This window comes from Hyla sarda, chromosome 13, assembly GCF_029499605.1.
Source record: "Hyla sarda isolate aHylSar1 chromosome 13, aHylSar1.hap1, whole genome shotgun sequence".
Taxonomy (NCBI): domain Eukaryota; kingdom Metazoa; phylum Chordata; class Amphibia; order Anura; family Hylidae; genus Hyla; species Hyla sarda.
In genome coordinates, this window is record NC_079201.1 from 2,613,797 (window position 1) to 2,627,947 (window position 14,151).

At 41.7% G+C, this 14,151-nt stretch overlaps 2 protein-coding genes across 6 annotated transcripts in view; one reads left to right on the forward strand and one right to left on the reverse strand.

Annotated features, from left to right (window-relative positions):
- Window positions 1–14,151, reverse strand: part of TMEM220 (transmembrane protein 220) — a 108,687-nt gene that overhangs the window by 43,681 nt on the left and 50,855 nt on the right. The gene's annotated exons all lie outside the window — the stretch shown is intronic.
- The window catches only part of ADPRM (ADP-ribose/CDP-alcohol diphosphatase, manganese dependent), a 62,717-nt gene that overhangs the window by 23,244 nt on the left and 25,322 nt on the right, over window positions 1–14,151 (forward strand). For 3 of the 5 annotated variants that reach the window (XM_056549505.1, XM_056549501.1, XM_056549504.1), the window contains exons 2-4: window positions 3,385–3,981; window positions 11,351–11,467; window positions 11,661–12,099. In XM_056549505.1, coding sequence (XP_056405480.1) covers window positions 3,411–3,981; window positions 11,351–11,467; window positions 11,661–11,956 — 984 coding nt within the window. In that variant the 5' untranslated portion in view covers window positions 3,385–3,410 and the 3' untranslated portion in view covers window positions 11,957–12,099. The remainder of the gene's footprint in view (window positions 1–3,384; window positions 3,982–11,350; window positions 11,468–11,660; window positions 12,100–14,151) is intronic. The other 2 variants (XM_056549502.1, XM_056549503.1) reach the window with 2 other exon arrangements.

A 14,151-nucleotide genomic window follows, 5' to 3' on the forward strand; every position in this document is an offset into this window, starting at 1 on the left:
ACTGGCACAGCGGGCATTATACTGGTATATTACTGGCACAGCAGGCATTATACTGGCATATTACTGGCACAGCAGGCATTATACTGGTGTATTACTGGCACAGCAGGCATTATACTGGTGTATTACTGGCACAACAGGCATTATACTGGTATATTACTGGCACAGCAGGCATTATACTGGTGTATTACTGGTACAGCAGGCATTATACTGGTGGTATATCACTGGCACAGCGGGTATAATACTGGTATATTTCTGGCACAGTGGGAATTATACTGGTATATTACTGGCACAGCAGGCATAATACTGGTATATTACTGGCACAGCGGGCATTATACTGGTATATTACTTGCACAGCAGGCATTATACTGGTATATTACTGGCACTGCAGGCATTATACTGGTGTATTACTGGCACAGCAGGCATAATACTGGTATATTACTGGCACAGCAGGCATAATACTGGTGTATTACTGGCACAGCAGGCATTATACTGGTATATTACTGGCACAGCGGGCATTATACTGGTATATTACTGGCACAACAGGCATTATACTGGTATATTACTGGCACAGCAGGCATTATACTGGTGTATTACTGGCACAGCAGGCATTATACTGGTGTATTACTGGCACAGCAGGCATTATACTGGTACATTACTGGCACAGCGGGCATTATACTGGTATAGTACTGGCACAGCGGGCATTATACTGGTATATTACTGGCACAGCGGGCATTATACTGGTATATTACTGGCACAGCGGGCATAATACTGGTATATTACTGGCACAGCGGGCATTATACTGGTATATTACTGGCACAGCGGGCATTATACTGGTATATTACTGGCACAGCGGGCATTATACTGGTATATTACTGGCACAGCAGGCATTATACTGGTATATTACTGGCACAGCAGGCATTATACTGGTATATTACTGGTACAGCAGGCATTATACTGGTGGTATATCACTGGCACAGTTGGTATAATACTGGTATATTACTGGCACAGCAGGTATTATACTGGTATATTACTGGCACAGCAGGCATAATACTGGTATATTACTAGCACAGCAGGCATTATACTGGTATATTACTGGCACAGCAGGCATTATACTGGTATATTAGTGGCACATCGGGCATTATACTGGTATATTACTGGCACAGCAGGCATTATACTGGTATATTAGTAGCACAGCAGGCATTATACTGGCATATTTCTGGCACAGCAGGCATTATACTGTTATATTACTGGCACAGCAGGCATTATACTGGTATATTACTGGCACAGCAGGCATTATACTGGTACATTACTGGCACAGCAGGCATAATACTGGTAAATTACGGGCACAGCAGGCATAATACTGGTATATTACTGGCACAGCGGGCATTATACTGGTATATTACTGGCACAGCAGGCATTATACTGGTATATTACTGGCACAGCAGGCATTATACTGGTATATTACTGGCACAGCGGGCATTATACTGGTATATTACTGGCACAGCAGGCATTATACTGGTATATTACTGGCACAGCAGGCATTATACTGGCATATTACTGGCACAGCAGGCATTATACTGGCATATTACTGGCACAGCAGGCATTATACTGGCATATTACTGGCACAGCAGGCATTATACTGGTATATTACTGGCACTGCAGGCATTATACTGGTGTATTACTGGCACAGCGGGTATAATACTGGTATATTACTGGCACAACAGGCATTATACTGGTATATTACTGGCACAGCAGGCATTATACTGGTGTATTACTGGCACAGCAGGCATTATACTGGTGTATTACTGGCACAGCAGGCATTATACTGGTACATTACTGGCACAGCGGGCATTATACTGGTATAGTACTGGCACAGCGGGCATTATACTGGTATATTACTGGCACAGCGGGCATTATACTGGTATATTACTGGCACAGCGGGCATAATACTGGTATATTACTGGCACAGCGGGCATTATACTGGTATATTACTGGCACAGTGGGCATTATACTGGTATATTACTGGCACAGCGGGCATTATACTGGTATATTACTGGCACAGCAGGCATTATACTGGTATATTACTGGCACAGCAGGCATTATACTGGTATATTACTGGCACAGCAGGCATTATACTGGTATATTACTGGTACAGCAGGCATTATACTGGTGGTATATCACTGGCACAGTGGGTATAATACTGGTATATTACTGGCACAGCAGGTATTATACTGGTATATTACTGGCACAGCAGGCATAATACTGGTATATTACTAGCACAGCAGGCATTATACTGGTATATTACTGGCACAGCAGGCATTATACTGGTATATTAGTGGCACATCGGGCATTATACTGGTATATTACTGGCACAGCAGGCATTATACTGGTATATTAGTAGCACAGCAGGCATTATACTGGCATATTTCTGGCACAGCAGGCATTATACTGGTATATTACTGGCACAGCGGGCATTATACTGGTATATTACTGGCACAGCAGGCATTATACTGGTATATTACTGGCACAGCAGGCATTATACTGGTATATTACTGGCACAGCGGGCATTATACTGGTATATTACTGGCACAGCAGGCATTATACTGGTATATTACTGGCACAGCAGGCATTATACTGGCATATTACTGGCACAGCAGGCATTATACTGGCACAGCAGGCATTATACTGGCATATTACTGGCACAGCAGGCATTATACTGGTATATTACTGGCACAGCAGGCATTATACTGGTATATTACTGGCACAGCGGGCATTATACTGGTATATTACTGGCACAGCAGGCATTATACTGGTGGTATATTACTGGGACAGCAGGCATTATACTGGTATATTACTGGCACAGCAGGCATAATACTGGTGTATTACTGGCACAGCAGGCATAATACTGGTATATTACTGGCACAGCAGGCATTATACTGGTATATTACTGGCACAGCAGGCATAATACTGGTATATTACTGGCACAGCAGGCATTATACTGGTATATTACTGGCACAGCAGGCATTATACTGGTATATTACTGGCACAGCAGGCATTATACTGGTATATTACTGGCACAGCAGGCATTATACTGGTGTATTACTGGCATAGCAGGCATTATACTGGTGGTATATCACTGGCACAGTGGGTATAATACTGGTATATTACTGGCACAGTGGGAATTATACTGGCATATTACTCGCACAGCAGTAGGTTACGCAGCACGTCTGATACGTCTGATTGATCACAAGAGCTCCTTGGGGAGGGAGGGGGGGAGGCATGCAGTCTGTGGGCTCGGGACCCCCGGCTTGCATCCCCCATATAGGTGGTATTGACCCTTGTTAAATCTTAGTAATTGACCCTTCTGTGAATGTTGTATTTCAGAAGTTGAGCCCCTCGTGAGCGAAGACATGAAGAACCCCTTATTCACGTTTGGCGTCATCGCCGATATCCAGTATGCCGACATTGACAATGGCTACAACTTCACCAAGACCAGGATGAGGTACTACAGAAACAGTCTGTCATTGCTTCAAGGAGCCATGCGGGAGTGGGCGGCAGAGCGCGTGGCCCCCCAGTTCATCCTCCAGCTGGGGGACATCATAGACGGTTATAACGTCACGTACAAGTCGTCCGAGGCGTCGCTAGAAAAGGTCCTGACAGAGATGGACAGACTGAAGACCCCTGTGCACCACATCTGGGGGAACCACGAGTTCTACAACTTCAGCCGGAAGCAGTTAATGGAGTCCAGACTGAACAGCTCCAGGCTGCAGGGTACATCGACGACATCCCCTGAAGATGGCGCAGACCCCCTGGACTTGTTTTACGCCTATCACTTCAGTCCTTACCCCAAATTTCGACTGCTTCTAATTGACTCTTATGACTTCAGCGTCATTGGCCGAGATCCGTCCAGCGATAAGTACTTGAAGTCCTCAAAGCTGCTGAGACAGAAGAATCCGAACGAGGACAAGAACAGTCCAACAGGTATCGTGTGGGGAACTGGGGGGGGGGGGTTATCGGGGTGATGTGACTGAATCTGGAGATTCCTTAGTAGTAGCTGTCTGTGGTGGAGACATCACCTAGAGGCATCAATATCGGCTCCGAAATGTGTAATAGCTCTTACAGGGAGGGGCCTTTAACTGGAGTACAGCGCAGTTCAGTGTCCAATGGGCGGAGCTGTGCCAGTTTCTCAGGATTATGCAGTTGTCACTTTTTTTTTATACAGCTGCAACCCAGATTTCTTCAGAAAATGCACATTCTCATATTATGTAAACATCTACAGTGCAGGGAAAAAAGTGTTCACTAATAGAAAACAATCACAATTCACAATGGGTTTTAAGTCAAATACAATGTAACTAATTCCGCACAGACAGCTGTACCATTTATGTTTTTTTTTATTAAGCACGTTGACTTAACATCCACAGTGCAGGGAGAAAAAGTGAACCCTTGAATTTGATAAACTGTATTCCCCTTTTTAGCAGCGATTACCTTCCCTATAACGTTCCTGTAGTTACAAATTAGATTTGCACAACGTAGAGGAGAAATTCCTTCCTTGAGGACTATTCCATTCTGCACAGTAGCTCTGTGGTGCCACCTTGTGGGGGCAGCTTCCCTTTTAGTCATTGTACAGTGACCCCCCGACTTATGATGGCCCCGACATATGATCATTTCAACATATGATGGCCTCTCAAAGCCCATCGTATGTTGAAGGCAGCATCGACATATGATGCTGCTGTGTGTCGGGGCCATCATACAAACAGCTATCTGACAGCGCTGACAACTTCAGCAACTGACAGATAGTTGTTTAATGTGCCCGTGTGCCCCGTTCTGCCTCCTGTTACTCACATGCTGTCCTGATAACTCATACAGGCTTCCACTGTGAGCTCCGTGTAAGCCCCGCCCCCCCAGTGCAGCCATAGCCAATAGCCTGCAGCATCTTGCTGCAGGCATCCAATGAGCTGCTGGCTGCCCTCCCCTTCCTTTCCTATAGAGCTGTAGTCGGCAGGATGGTAATGGAGGACATTCTGTCCCCCTGAAGGTATATAAAGAACTGTACAGTACTGAATGCGATGTCACACATCACATACAATACATAGACACACTATACACCCCATACATCAATGTTTCCCTATCAGTGTGCCTCCAGCTGTTACAAAACTATAACTCCCAGCATGCCCAGACAGTCAATGGCTTTACATGCATGCTGGGAGTTGTAGTTGTGCAACAGCTGGAGGCACCCTGGTTTGTTAAACACTCCCCATACACTCCACATACAATGGTCATCCCAGAACCAATTAGCAGTTTCCCATAGAGATATGTATTCAACATACAATGGTTCCAAGGCCCCAGAACCAATTACCATTTTTACATAGACATATGTACTCGACATGGTGGATTGTGTCTCAGCTGGGTGCCATCTTACTTCCTGTCTGATATATAAACCCCTCAGGCCTGTTGCTCAGTGCTTGAGTATTGTGTCTGTGTTCCTGCTTGTACAGTCCTCTAGGCTGGAACTTGCTCTCGGGTCTGTTCCTCCACTTGCAGTTTACCCTGCTAACCTTGTGTACCTGTTGACGGATTATCAAGTCTCCTCCTGATACTTTGCCTGGATCTCTGCTTATCTTCCTGCTACTCCTGTGCAAGTCTCCTTCCTGCATTTTGGCCTAGTCTCTGTCATTGGTCTCCAGCAGTATCCACCAGTATCGTGACAGATGGGCCGCCATGGTTTTTGGCCAGCACTGCCTTCATCCACGGTCTCTTTCCATGATCACCATTCTGTTCCAGTACAGCTGGAAGTTGGAAAAACCTTTCCCACTCAGCCAATCAGTGGTCGCAGCAGTGTCAGGTGTCAGGACGGTGATTGGCTGAGCAGGAATGTCCTATAAGACAGCAGAATGGGATCTGCAGCAGACCTACAGGGCCCGGGCCGGCGCTAGGGGAGCATCAGGGTTATTTTTGTTTTCTCCGCACCCTGACACAACATTAATGGGGGAGAGGTTACATGGGGGAGTGGACATCATATGGGGGGATGCGACATGTTGCATGGACATGAAATGGGGGAGATGTAAAATGGGGGGATAGATGTGTGGATTTTACCATTTATTTATTATATCACAATATTTACCTGCTATAAACACGATATTTACCTCTATAATCACAATATTTACCTCTATGATCATGATATTTACCTCTATAATCATGATATTTACCTGCTATAATCACTATATTTACCTCTATCACAATATTTACCTCTATAATCACATTATTTACCTGTATTATCACAATATTTACCTCTATGATCATGATATTTACTTGCTATAATTATGATATTTACCTCTACTATCACAATATTTACCTCTATAATCACATTTACCTGTATTATCACAATATTTACCTCTATAATCACAATATTTACCTCCTTATCACAATATTTACCTGTATTATCACAATATTTAATATAAATATAGGGAAGTGGAGCTCACAAACACACAACACGAGGTTAACTGTGACCCTCTCACCCAAGAGGGAAAAAATATTTAAAGAAATAATTAAGGAAAGTTCACAGTCCTCAGTGTTATACCCCTTAGGGGTATATGATGGAAATCAATGCAAGAATATTATGTAAAAAAAAGGAAAAAATTGATTTACTCCAAAATCTCGATAAACATGTAATATAATATTTTACGCAGGGCCCTTGCGTGATAAAACAATGTAACAGTATAGACACAAACATTCATAAAAATATGCATTCAAGGAGATATGTGGAGATAGTGTGTCCACCTAAAAAATGGAATCTTCCCCTAAAAGAACAGCTGGAGTAATCCACCTCCCGGCGTCTCTGTTGTGCCTTGCGGCTGTGAGCTGGTGAGCTTCCGGTGACTGTGGTCAGCTGATTGCAGGTCAGCTGACCGGGATGTGCCGTTAGATGGGAGAGTGATCGTTCTGTCAGGTGGGAGTGGCTTGTGGTTAGCGGTGACGGTCTCCAGTAGGAACGGACCTCGGTAGTGGAAAGCTGGAACTGGTGGGTAGATATAATTTTCTTCTGGCCAGAACTCTGATAAGGTCGATGGAGAGAGTGATTAACTCTCGGCGTTCCAATTTGGCAACCAGCGTGGAAACGCACAATGTGAACAATGTTCATATGCTCAAAGCAGTAGAGGATATATTTCAAACGCTTTTCGGGGAATTAGAAATTAAGTCAGAACCCCTTCCTCAGTGGTGCATAAATGAAGGTCTAACATGGCATACATTTTATATCCTCCTTAATTGGTCAGATTTACATTTGCATAAGTAATTCCCAAAAAATGGTAGGGATTCAGGAAAGAAGTAAAATGAGGAAAAAGGATTATCCACAGGTTATTCCTATGTGGAACTAAGAAGGTGTGAACATTGCCCTTCCAAAATGTATCAGATGTTCAAGGGCAATGTTCACACCTTCTAAATTCCACATAGGAATAACCTGTGGATAATCCTTTTTCCTCATTTTACTTCTTTCCTGAATCCCTACCATTTTTGGGGAATTACTTATGCAAATGTAAATCTTACCAATTAAGGAGGATATAAAATGTATGCCATGTTAGACCTTCATTTATGCACCACTGAGGAAGGGGTTCTGACTTCATTTCTAATACCCCAAAACGTGTTTGGTGAAATCTATCCGCTACTGCTTTGAGCATATGAACATTGTTCACATTGTGCGTTTCCACGCTGGTTGCCCAATTGGAACGCCGAGAGTTAATCACTCTCTCCATCGAAACTATCAGAGTTCTTGCCAGAAGGAAAGTTATATCTACCCACCAGTTCCAGCTTTCCACTGCTGAGGTCCGTTGCTACTGGAGACCATCACCGCTAACCACAAGCCACTCCCACCTGACAGAACGATCACTCTCCCATCCAACGGCACATCCCGGTCAGCTGACCTGCAATCAGCTGACCACAGTCACCGGCTCACCAGCTCACAGCCGCAAGGCACAACAGAGACGCCGGGAGACGTGAGACACCGGGAGTTGCACGGCTGCTTGCGAACCAACTACTGCTGGTTAGAGCTCCATTACAAGACCTTTAACTCTGGCGTGGAGGGGTAAGTGGCACATAGTGCCAAAACTGTATCGTTCCTGTCTATAGACTTGTGATTTTCTCTTCCATCTATACAGCGAGTGAAATAGTGGATACTGGTGTTGTTCCTCTGATATCAATACAGGACTGGATGCTATAATAACTCCTGATAACTTGTGACTGTACTTTTATAACCTGCTATTAACATTGAGTGACCAAAACTCTGTTTCATAGACTTGAGCCATTTATCCTTAGGTGGATTACTCCAGTTGTTCTCCTTTTAGGGGAAGCTTCCATTTTTAGGTGGACACACTATATCCACATATCTACATATATATATTTTTAGGTGGACACACTGTCCCTCATTTACTTAGAAAATCGGGTTGCAAGTCTATCTTGCTTTCTTACCCGACTGCTTTTTTCCCCTGGTATTTATTATTATTATTATTATTATTATGTCGCATCCTGTTTGTCGCACTGGGTTTTGTTGGTTTTCGGGAAAAAATCCACAACAATTCAACAAATTCGGGTTGGAAACCTTTATAAATACGTGGGAAAGCTCCGAAATGTCGGGTTACGCCCCTTTTTCGGGTTTGGGAGAATCCACATCGGGTCCGTCGGGAAAAAATGTTGCATCGTGTCGCAGACTGGCGCACGATGTCTGCGACATGTCGCAGATAAAGATGCGCCAAAAAAAACAGACAAAAGAAGTCGGGTTTAGAATAGTAAATGAGGGCCACTATATCCACATATCTCCTGTGGACACCTTGAATGTATATTTTTATGAATGTTTGTGTCTATACTGTTACATTGTTTTATCACGCAAGGGCCCTGCGTAAAATATTATATTACATGTTTATCGAGATTTTGGAGTAAATACATTTTTTCCTTTTTTTACATAATATTCTTGCATTGATTTCCATCATATACCCCTAAGGGGTATAACACGGAGGACGGTTAACTTTCCTTAATTATCACAATATTTACCTCTTATCACAATCGCACATTTTCCCCAGATCGTGCGGCCCTGGTCTGCAGCTTTTGTTGGCTTCTCCTGCCCTAAGTGTCTCTATAACACCTCTTGTTGTAACACTCACGTTTCAGAAGACAGGAACTCCGGTGGATGTGGATTTGCTGGACCTGTGTGGCAGATGACTCTGACCGTACCAGGGAGTGAAGTCTAAGGTGCCGCTGGTTGTCACCAGAGCCCGCCACAAAGTGGGATGGACTTGCTGCGGCAGGTGGCACCCAGGTCTCTACCCATTGCACGGCTCAACCACCCAGGCGGCTGAGGAGATGTGAGGCACAGGAGGGATAAAGCAGCTTGTAGTCAGGATAGCAGAAGGTTAAGGCAGGCGGCAAAGTAGCGTAGTCAGAACGAAGCAGGAGGTCAGTAGGCAGGCGGCAGAAGAGCAATGTCAAGTCACAGAGCAAAAGATCAGATACACGGTAGGGCAACTCTCAGGAATGCTTTCTCTCAGGCATAAGGCAACAAAGATCCGGCAGGGAAGTGAGGAGGGTGGAGGAATTTATGAATGAGCCACAGGTGAATTACACAAATTAGCGCACTGGCCCTTTTAATCTTAAAGCTCCAGCGCGCGTGTCCCCATCCCCTAGGAGCAGACAGACGGGGGCAGGAGAAGCACCAGGTGAGTGACGGACTGGGGCTCGCATGCAGGCGTATCCCACGATGCGAGTCCCAGCCCCGCCGGCAGCAGCAGGTAAAGGGACCATGCGCTCACAGCCAGCGTTTGCGGCCGGAGCGCATAACGTAACACTTGTGAAGGGCATGGACATAGAGGCACAGTTCACATTAGTCTTTCGTCTCTGAACTAGACTTTTTGTCCCTGAGTCTCATGAGTCCAGCCCGTGTGAACCCTGCACATCTCCTCAGACAATTTAATTTTTACGTTTTCATTTTTTCCTCCTCGCCTTCTAAAAATCATAACTCTTTTATATTTTCATCCACAGACTAGTATGAGGGCTTGTTTTTTGCGCGACCAGTTGTCCTTTGTAATGACATCATTATATCATAAAATGTATGGCGCAACCAAAAAACACTATTTTTGTGGGGAAATTAAAACGAAAAATGCAATTTTGCTTAATTTGGAAGGTTTTGTTTTCACGCCGTACAATTTATGGTAAAAATGACGTGTGTTCTTTATTCTGAGGGTCAATACGATTAAAATGATACCCATTATTACATACTTTTATATTATTGTTGCGCTTAAAAAAAATCACAAACTTTTTAACCAAATTAGTACGTTTATAATCCCTTTATTTTGATGACCTATAACTTTTTTATTTTTCCGTATAAGCGGCGGTATGGGGGCTCATTTTTTGCTCCATGATCTGTACTTTTTTTTGATACCACATTTGCATATAAAAAACTTTTTATACATTTTTTATAATTTTTTTTTTTAATAAAATGTATTAAAAAGTAGGAATTTTGGACTTTTTTTTTTTTTTTTCCGTTCACCGTTCGGGATCATTAACATTTTATTTTAATAGTTCGGACATTTACGCACGCGGCGATACCAAATATGTCTATAAAAAATGTTTTTTACGCTTTTTGGGGGTAAAATAGGAAAAAACGGACGTTTTACTTTTTTATTGGGGGAGGGGATTTTTCACTTTTTTTTTACTTTTACTTTTACATTTTTTTTTACACTTGAATAGTCCCCATAGTGGACTATTCATAGCAATACCATGATTGCTAATACTGATCTGTTCTATGTATAGGACATAGAACAGATCAGTATTATCGGTCATCTTCTGCTCTGGTCTGCTCGATCACAGACCAGAGCAGGAGACGCCGGGAGCCGGACGGAGGAAGGAGAGGGGACCTCCGTCCGGCGTTCTGAATGATCGGATCCCCGCAGCAGCGCTGCGGGCGATCCGATCGTTCATTTAAATCGCGAACTGCCGCAGATGCCGGGATCTGTATTGATCCCGGCACCTGAGGGGTTAATGGCGGACGCCTGCGAGATCGCGGGCGTCGGCCATTGCCGGCGGGTCCCTGGCTGCGATCAGCAGCCGGGATCATCCGCGCATGACACGGGTATCGCTCCGATGCCCGCGGTTATGCACAGGACGTAAATGTACGTCCTGGTGCGTTAAGTACCACCTCACCAGGACGTACATTTACGTCCTGCGTCCTTAAGGGGTTAAAGAGGTTCACTTACTTTTTTCCTTGCTCTGTGGATGTTTACTCAGTGTTCTAGATATAAGATGAATGGTGTAACTGTGAGGACTGTGGGTGTCGTTAGGGTAATAGTTCTCCTTTTTTATGTTTTAGGTCTCTCGGAAACTCGGTTTGTGCAGTTTAATGGAGGGATCAGCGCGGCTCAGCTCAGCTGGATTAATGGCGTCCTCCAGACCTCTGATAAAAACAATGAGAAGGTGATAGTTGCAGGTACATCACCTGGTTACCTGGGATAAGATTTACAGGTGTCAGAGCTGGTACCGGCCCAGTAGCTGATGTCATGTCTGACTCCTCCAGAGGGTATTGCGTTACTGAACGTGTCGCCATCTGGAGGCGTCTTATTTAACTTCTCATTCTGCTGTTATAATGTCCATAGGTAATATATATGTCTTGTCCCTCACAGGTCATCTCCCCGTCCATCCCGCCTCCACAGATCCTATATGTCTAACCTGGAACTATGCGGAGGTCCTAGCGGTTCTTCAGTCCCATCCTTGTGTTGTGGCTTACTTCTCTGGCCATGATCATGATGGCGGCTACTTTCAGGACCAGTGCGGGATCCACCACCTAACCTTTAATGGCATCATCGAAACTCCTCCCGAGAGTCAGGCGTTTGGCACCATGTATATTTGTGAAGACAAGATGGTCCTGAGAGGCCGAGGCCTCATCCCTGACAGAACACTGCTCTACAGGGCCCCCTAGTGGAGGAGGGAGGAATCTACTGACCAGGACAGATGGACGGATTTTAGATCTATGTAATATATGTCTACAGCTCATACATGTAACATATACACCGTGTAATATATACTGTCAGATATATGATCTATTTTCACATAAAACATATAGTAAGTGGTTTATTTTAGTATTGGTATAAAGTGTCATAAATGTCCATAAGAAGTTATATTCCTGTACATAGTATTAAGCAGTATTATAGTAGTTGTATATAGGAGCAGTATTATCGTAGTTATATTCTTGTATATAGGAGCAGTATTATAGTAGTTATATTCTTGTATATAGGAGCAGTATTATAGGAGTTATATACTTGTATATAGGAGCAGTATTATAGGAGTTATATTCTTGTATATAGGAGGCGGTATTATAGTAGTTATATTCTTGTATATAGGAGGCAGTATAATAGTAGTTATATTCTTGTATATAGGAGCAGTATTATAGTAGTTATATTCTTGTATATAGGAGCCGGTATTATAGTAGTTATATTGTATATAGGAGCAGTATTATAGTAGTTATATTCTTGTATAGAGGAGCAGTATTATAGTAGTTATATTCTTGTATAGAGGAGCAGTATTATAGTAGTTATATTCTTTTATATAGGAGGCAGTATTATAGTAGTTATATTCTTGTATATAGGAGAAGTATTATAGTAGTTATATTCTTGTATATAGGAGCAGTATTATAGTAGTTATATACTTGTATATAAGAGGCAGTATTATAGTAGTTATATTCTTGTATAGAGGAGCAGTATTATAGTAGTTATATTCTTTTATATAGGAGGCAGTATTATAGTAGTTATATTCTTGTATATAGGAGAAGTATTATAGTAGTTATATTCTTGTATATAGGAGCAGTATTATAGTAGTTATATACTTGTATATAAGAGGCAGTATTATAGTAGTTATATACTTGTATATAAGAGGCAGTATTATAGTAGTTATATTCTTGTATATAGGAGCAGTATTATAGTAGTTATATTCTTTTATATAGGAGGCAGTATTATAGTAGTTATATTCTTGTATATAGGAGAAGTATTATAGTAGTTATATTCTTGTATATAGGAGCAGTATTATAGTAGTTATATACTTGTATATAAGAGGCAGTATTATAGTAGTTATATACTTGTATATAAGAGGCAGTATTATAGTAGTTATATTCTTGTATATAGGAGCAGTATTATAGTAGTTATATTCTTGTATATAGGAGGCAGTATAATAGTAGTTATATTCTTGTATATAGGAGCAGTATTATAGTAGTTATATTCTTGTATATAGGAGGCGGTATTATAGTAGTTATATTCTTGTATATAGGAGGCAGTATAATAGTAGTTATATTCTTGTATATAGGAGCAGTATTATAGTAGTTATATTCTTGTATATAGGAGCCGGTATTATAGTAGTTATATTGTATATAGGAGCAGTATTATAGTAGTTATATTCTTGTATAGAGGAGCAGTATTATAGTAGTTATATTCTTGTATAGAGGAGCAGTATTATAGTAGTTATATTCTTTTATATAGGAGGCAGTATTATAGTAGTTATATTCTTGTATATAGGAGAAGTATTATAGTAGTTATATTCTTGTATATAGGAGCAGTATTATAGTAGTTATATACTTGTATATAAGAGGCAGTATTATAGTAGTTATATACTTGTATATAAGAGGCAGTATTATAGTAGTTATATTCTTGTATATAGGAGCAGTATTATAGTAGTTATATTCTTGTATAGAGGAGCAGTATTATAGTAGTTATATTCTTTTATATAGGAGGCAGTATTATAGTAGTTATATTCTTGTATATAGGAGAAGTATTATAGTAGTTATATTCTTGTATATAGGAGCAGTATTATAGTAGTTATATACTTGTATATAAGAGGCAGTATTATAGTAGTTATATACTTGTATATAAGAGGCAGTATTATAGTAGTTATATTCTTGTATATAGGAGCAGTATTATAGTAGTTATATTCTTTTATATAGGAGGCAGTATTATAGTAGTTATATTCTTGTATATAGGAGAAGTATTATAGTAGTTATATTCTTGTATATAGGAGCAGTATTATAGTAGTTATATACTTGTATATAAGAGGCAGTATTATAGTAGTTATATACTTGTATATAAGAGGCAGTATTATAGTAGTTATATTCTTGTATATAGGAGCAGT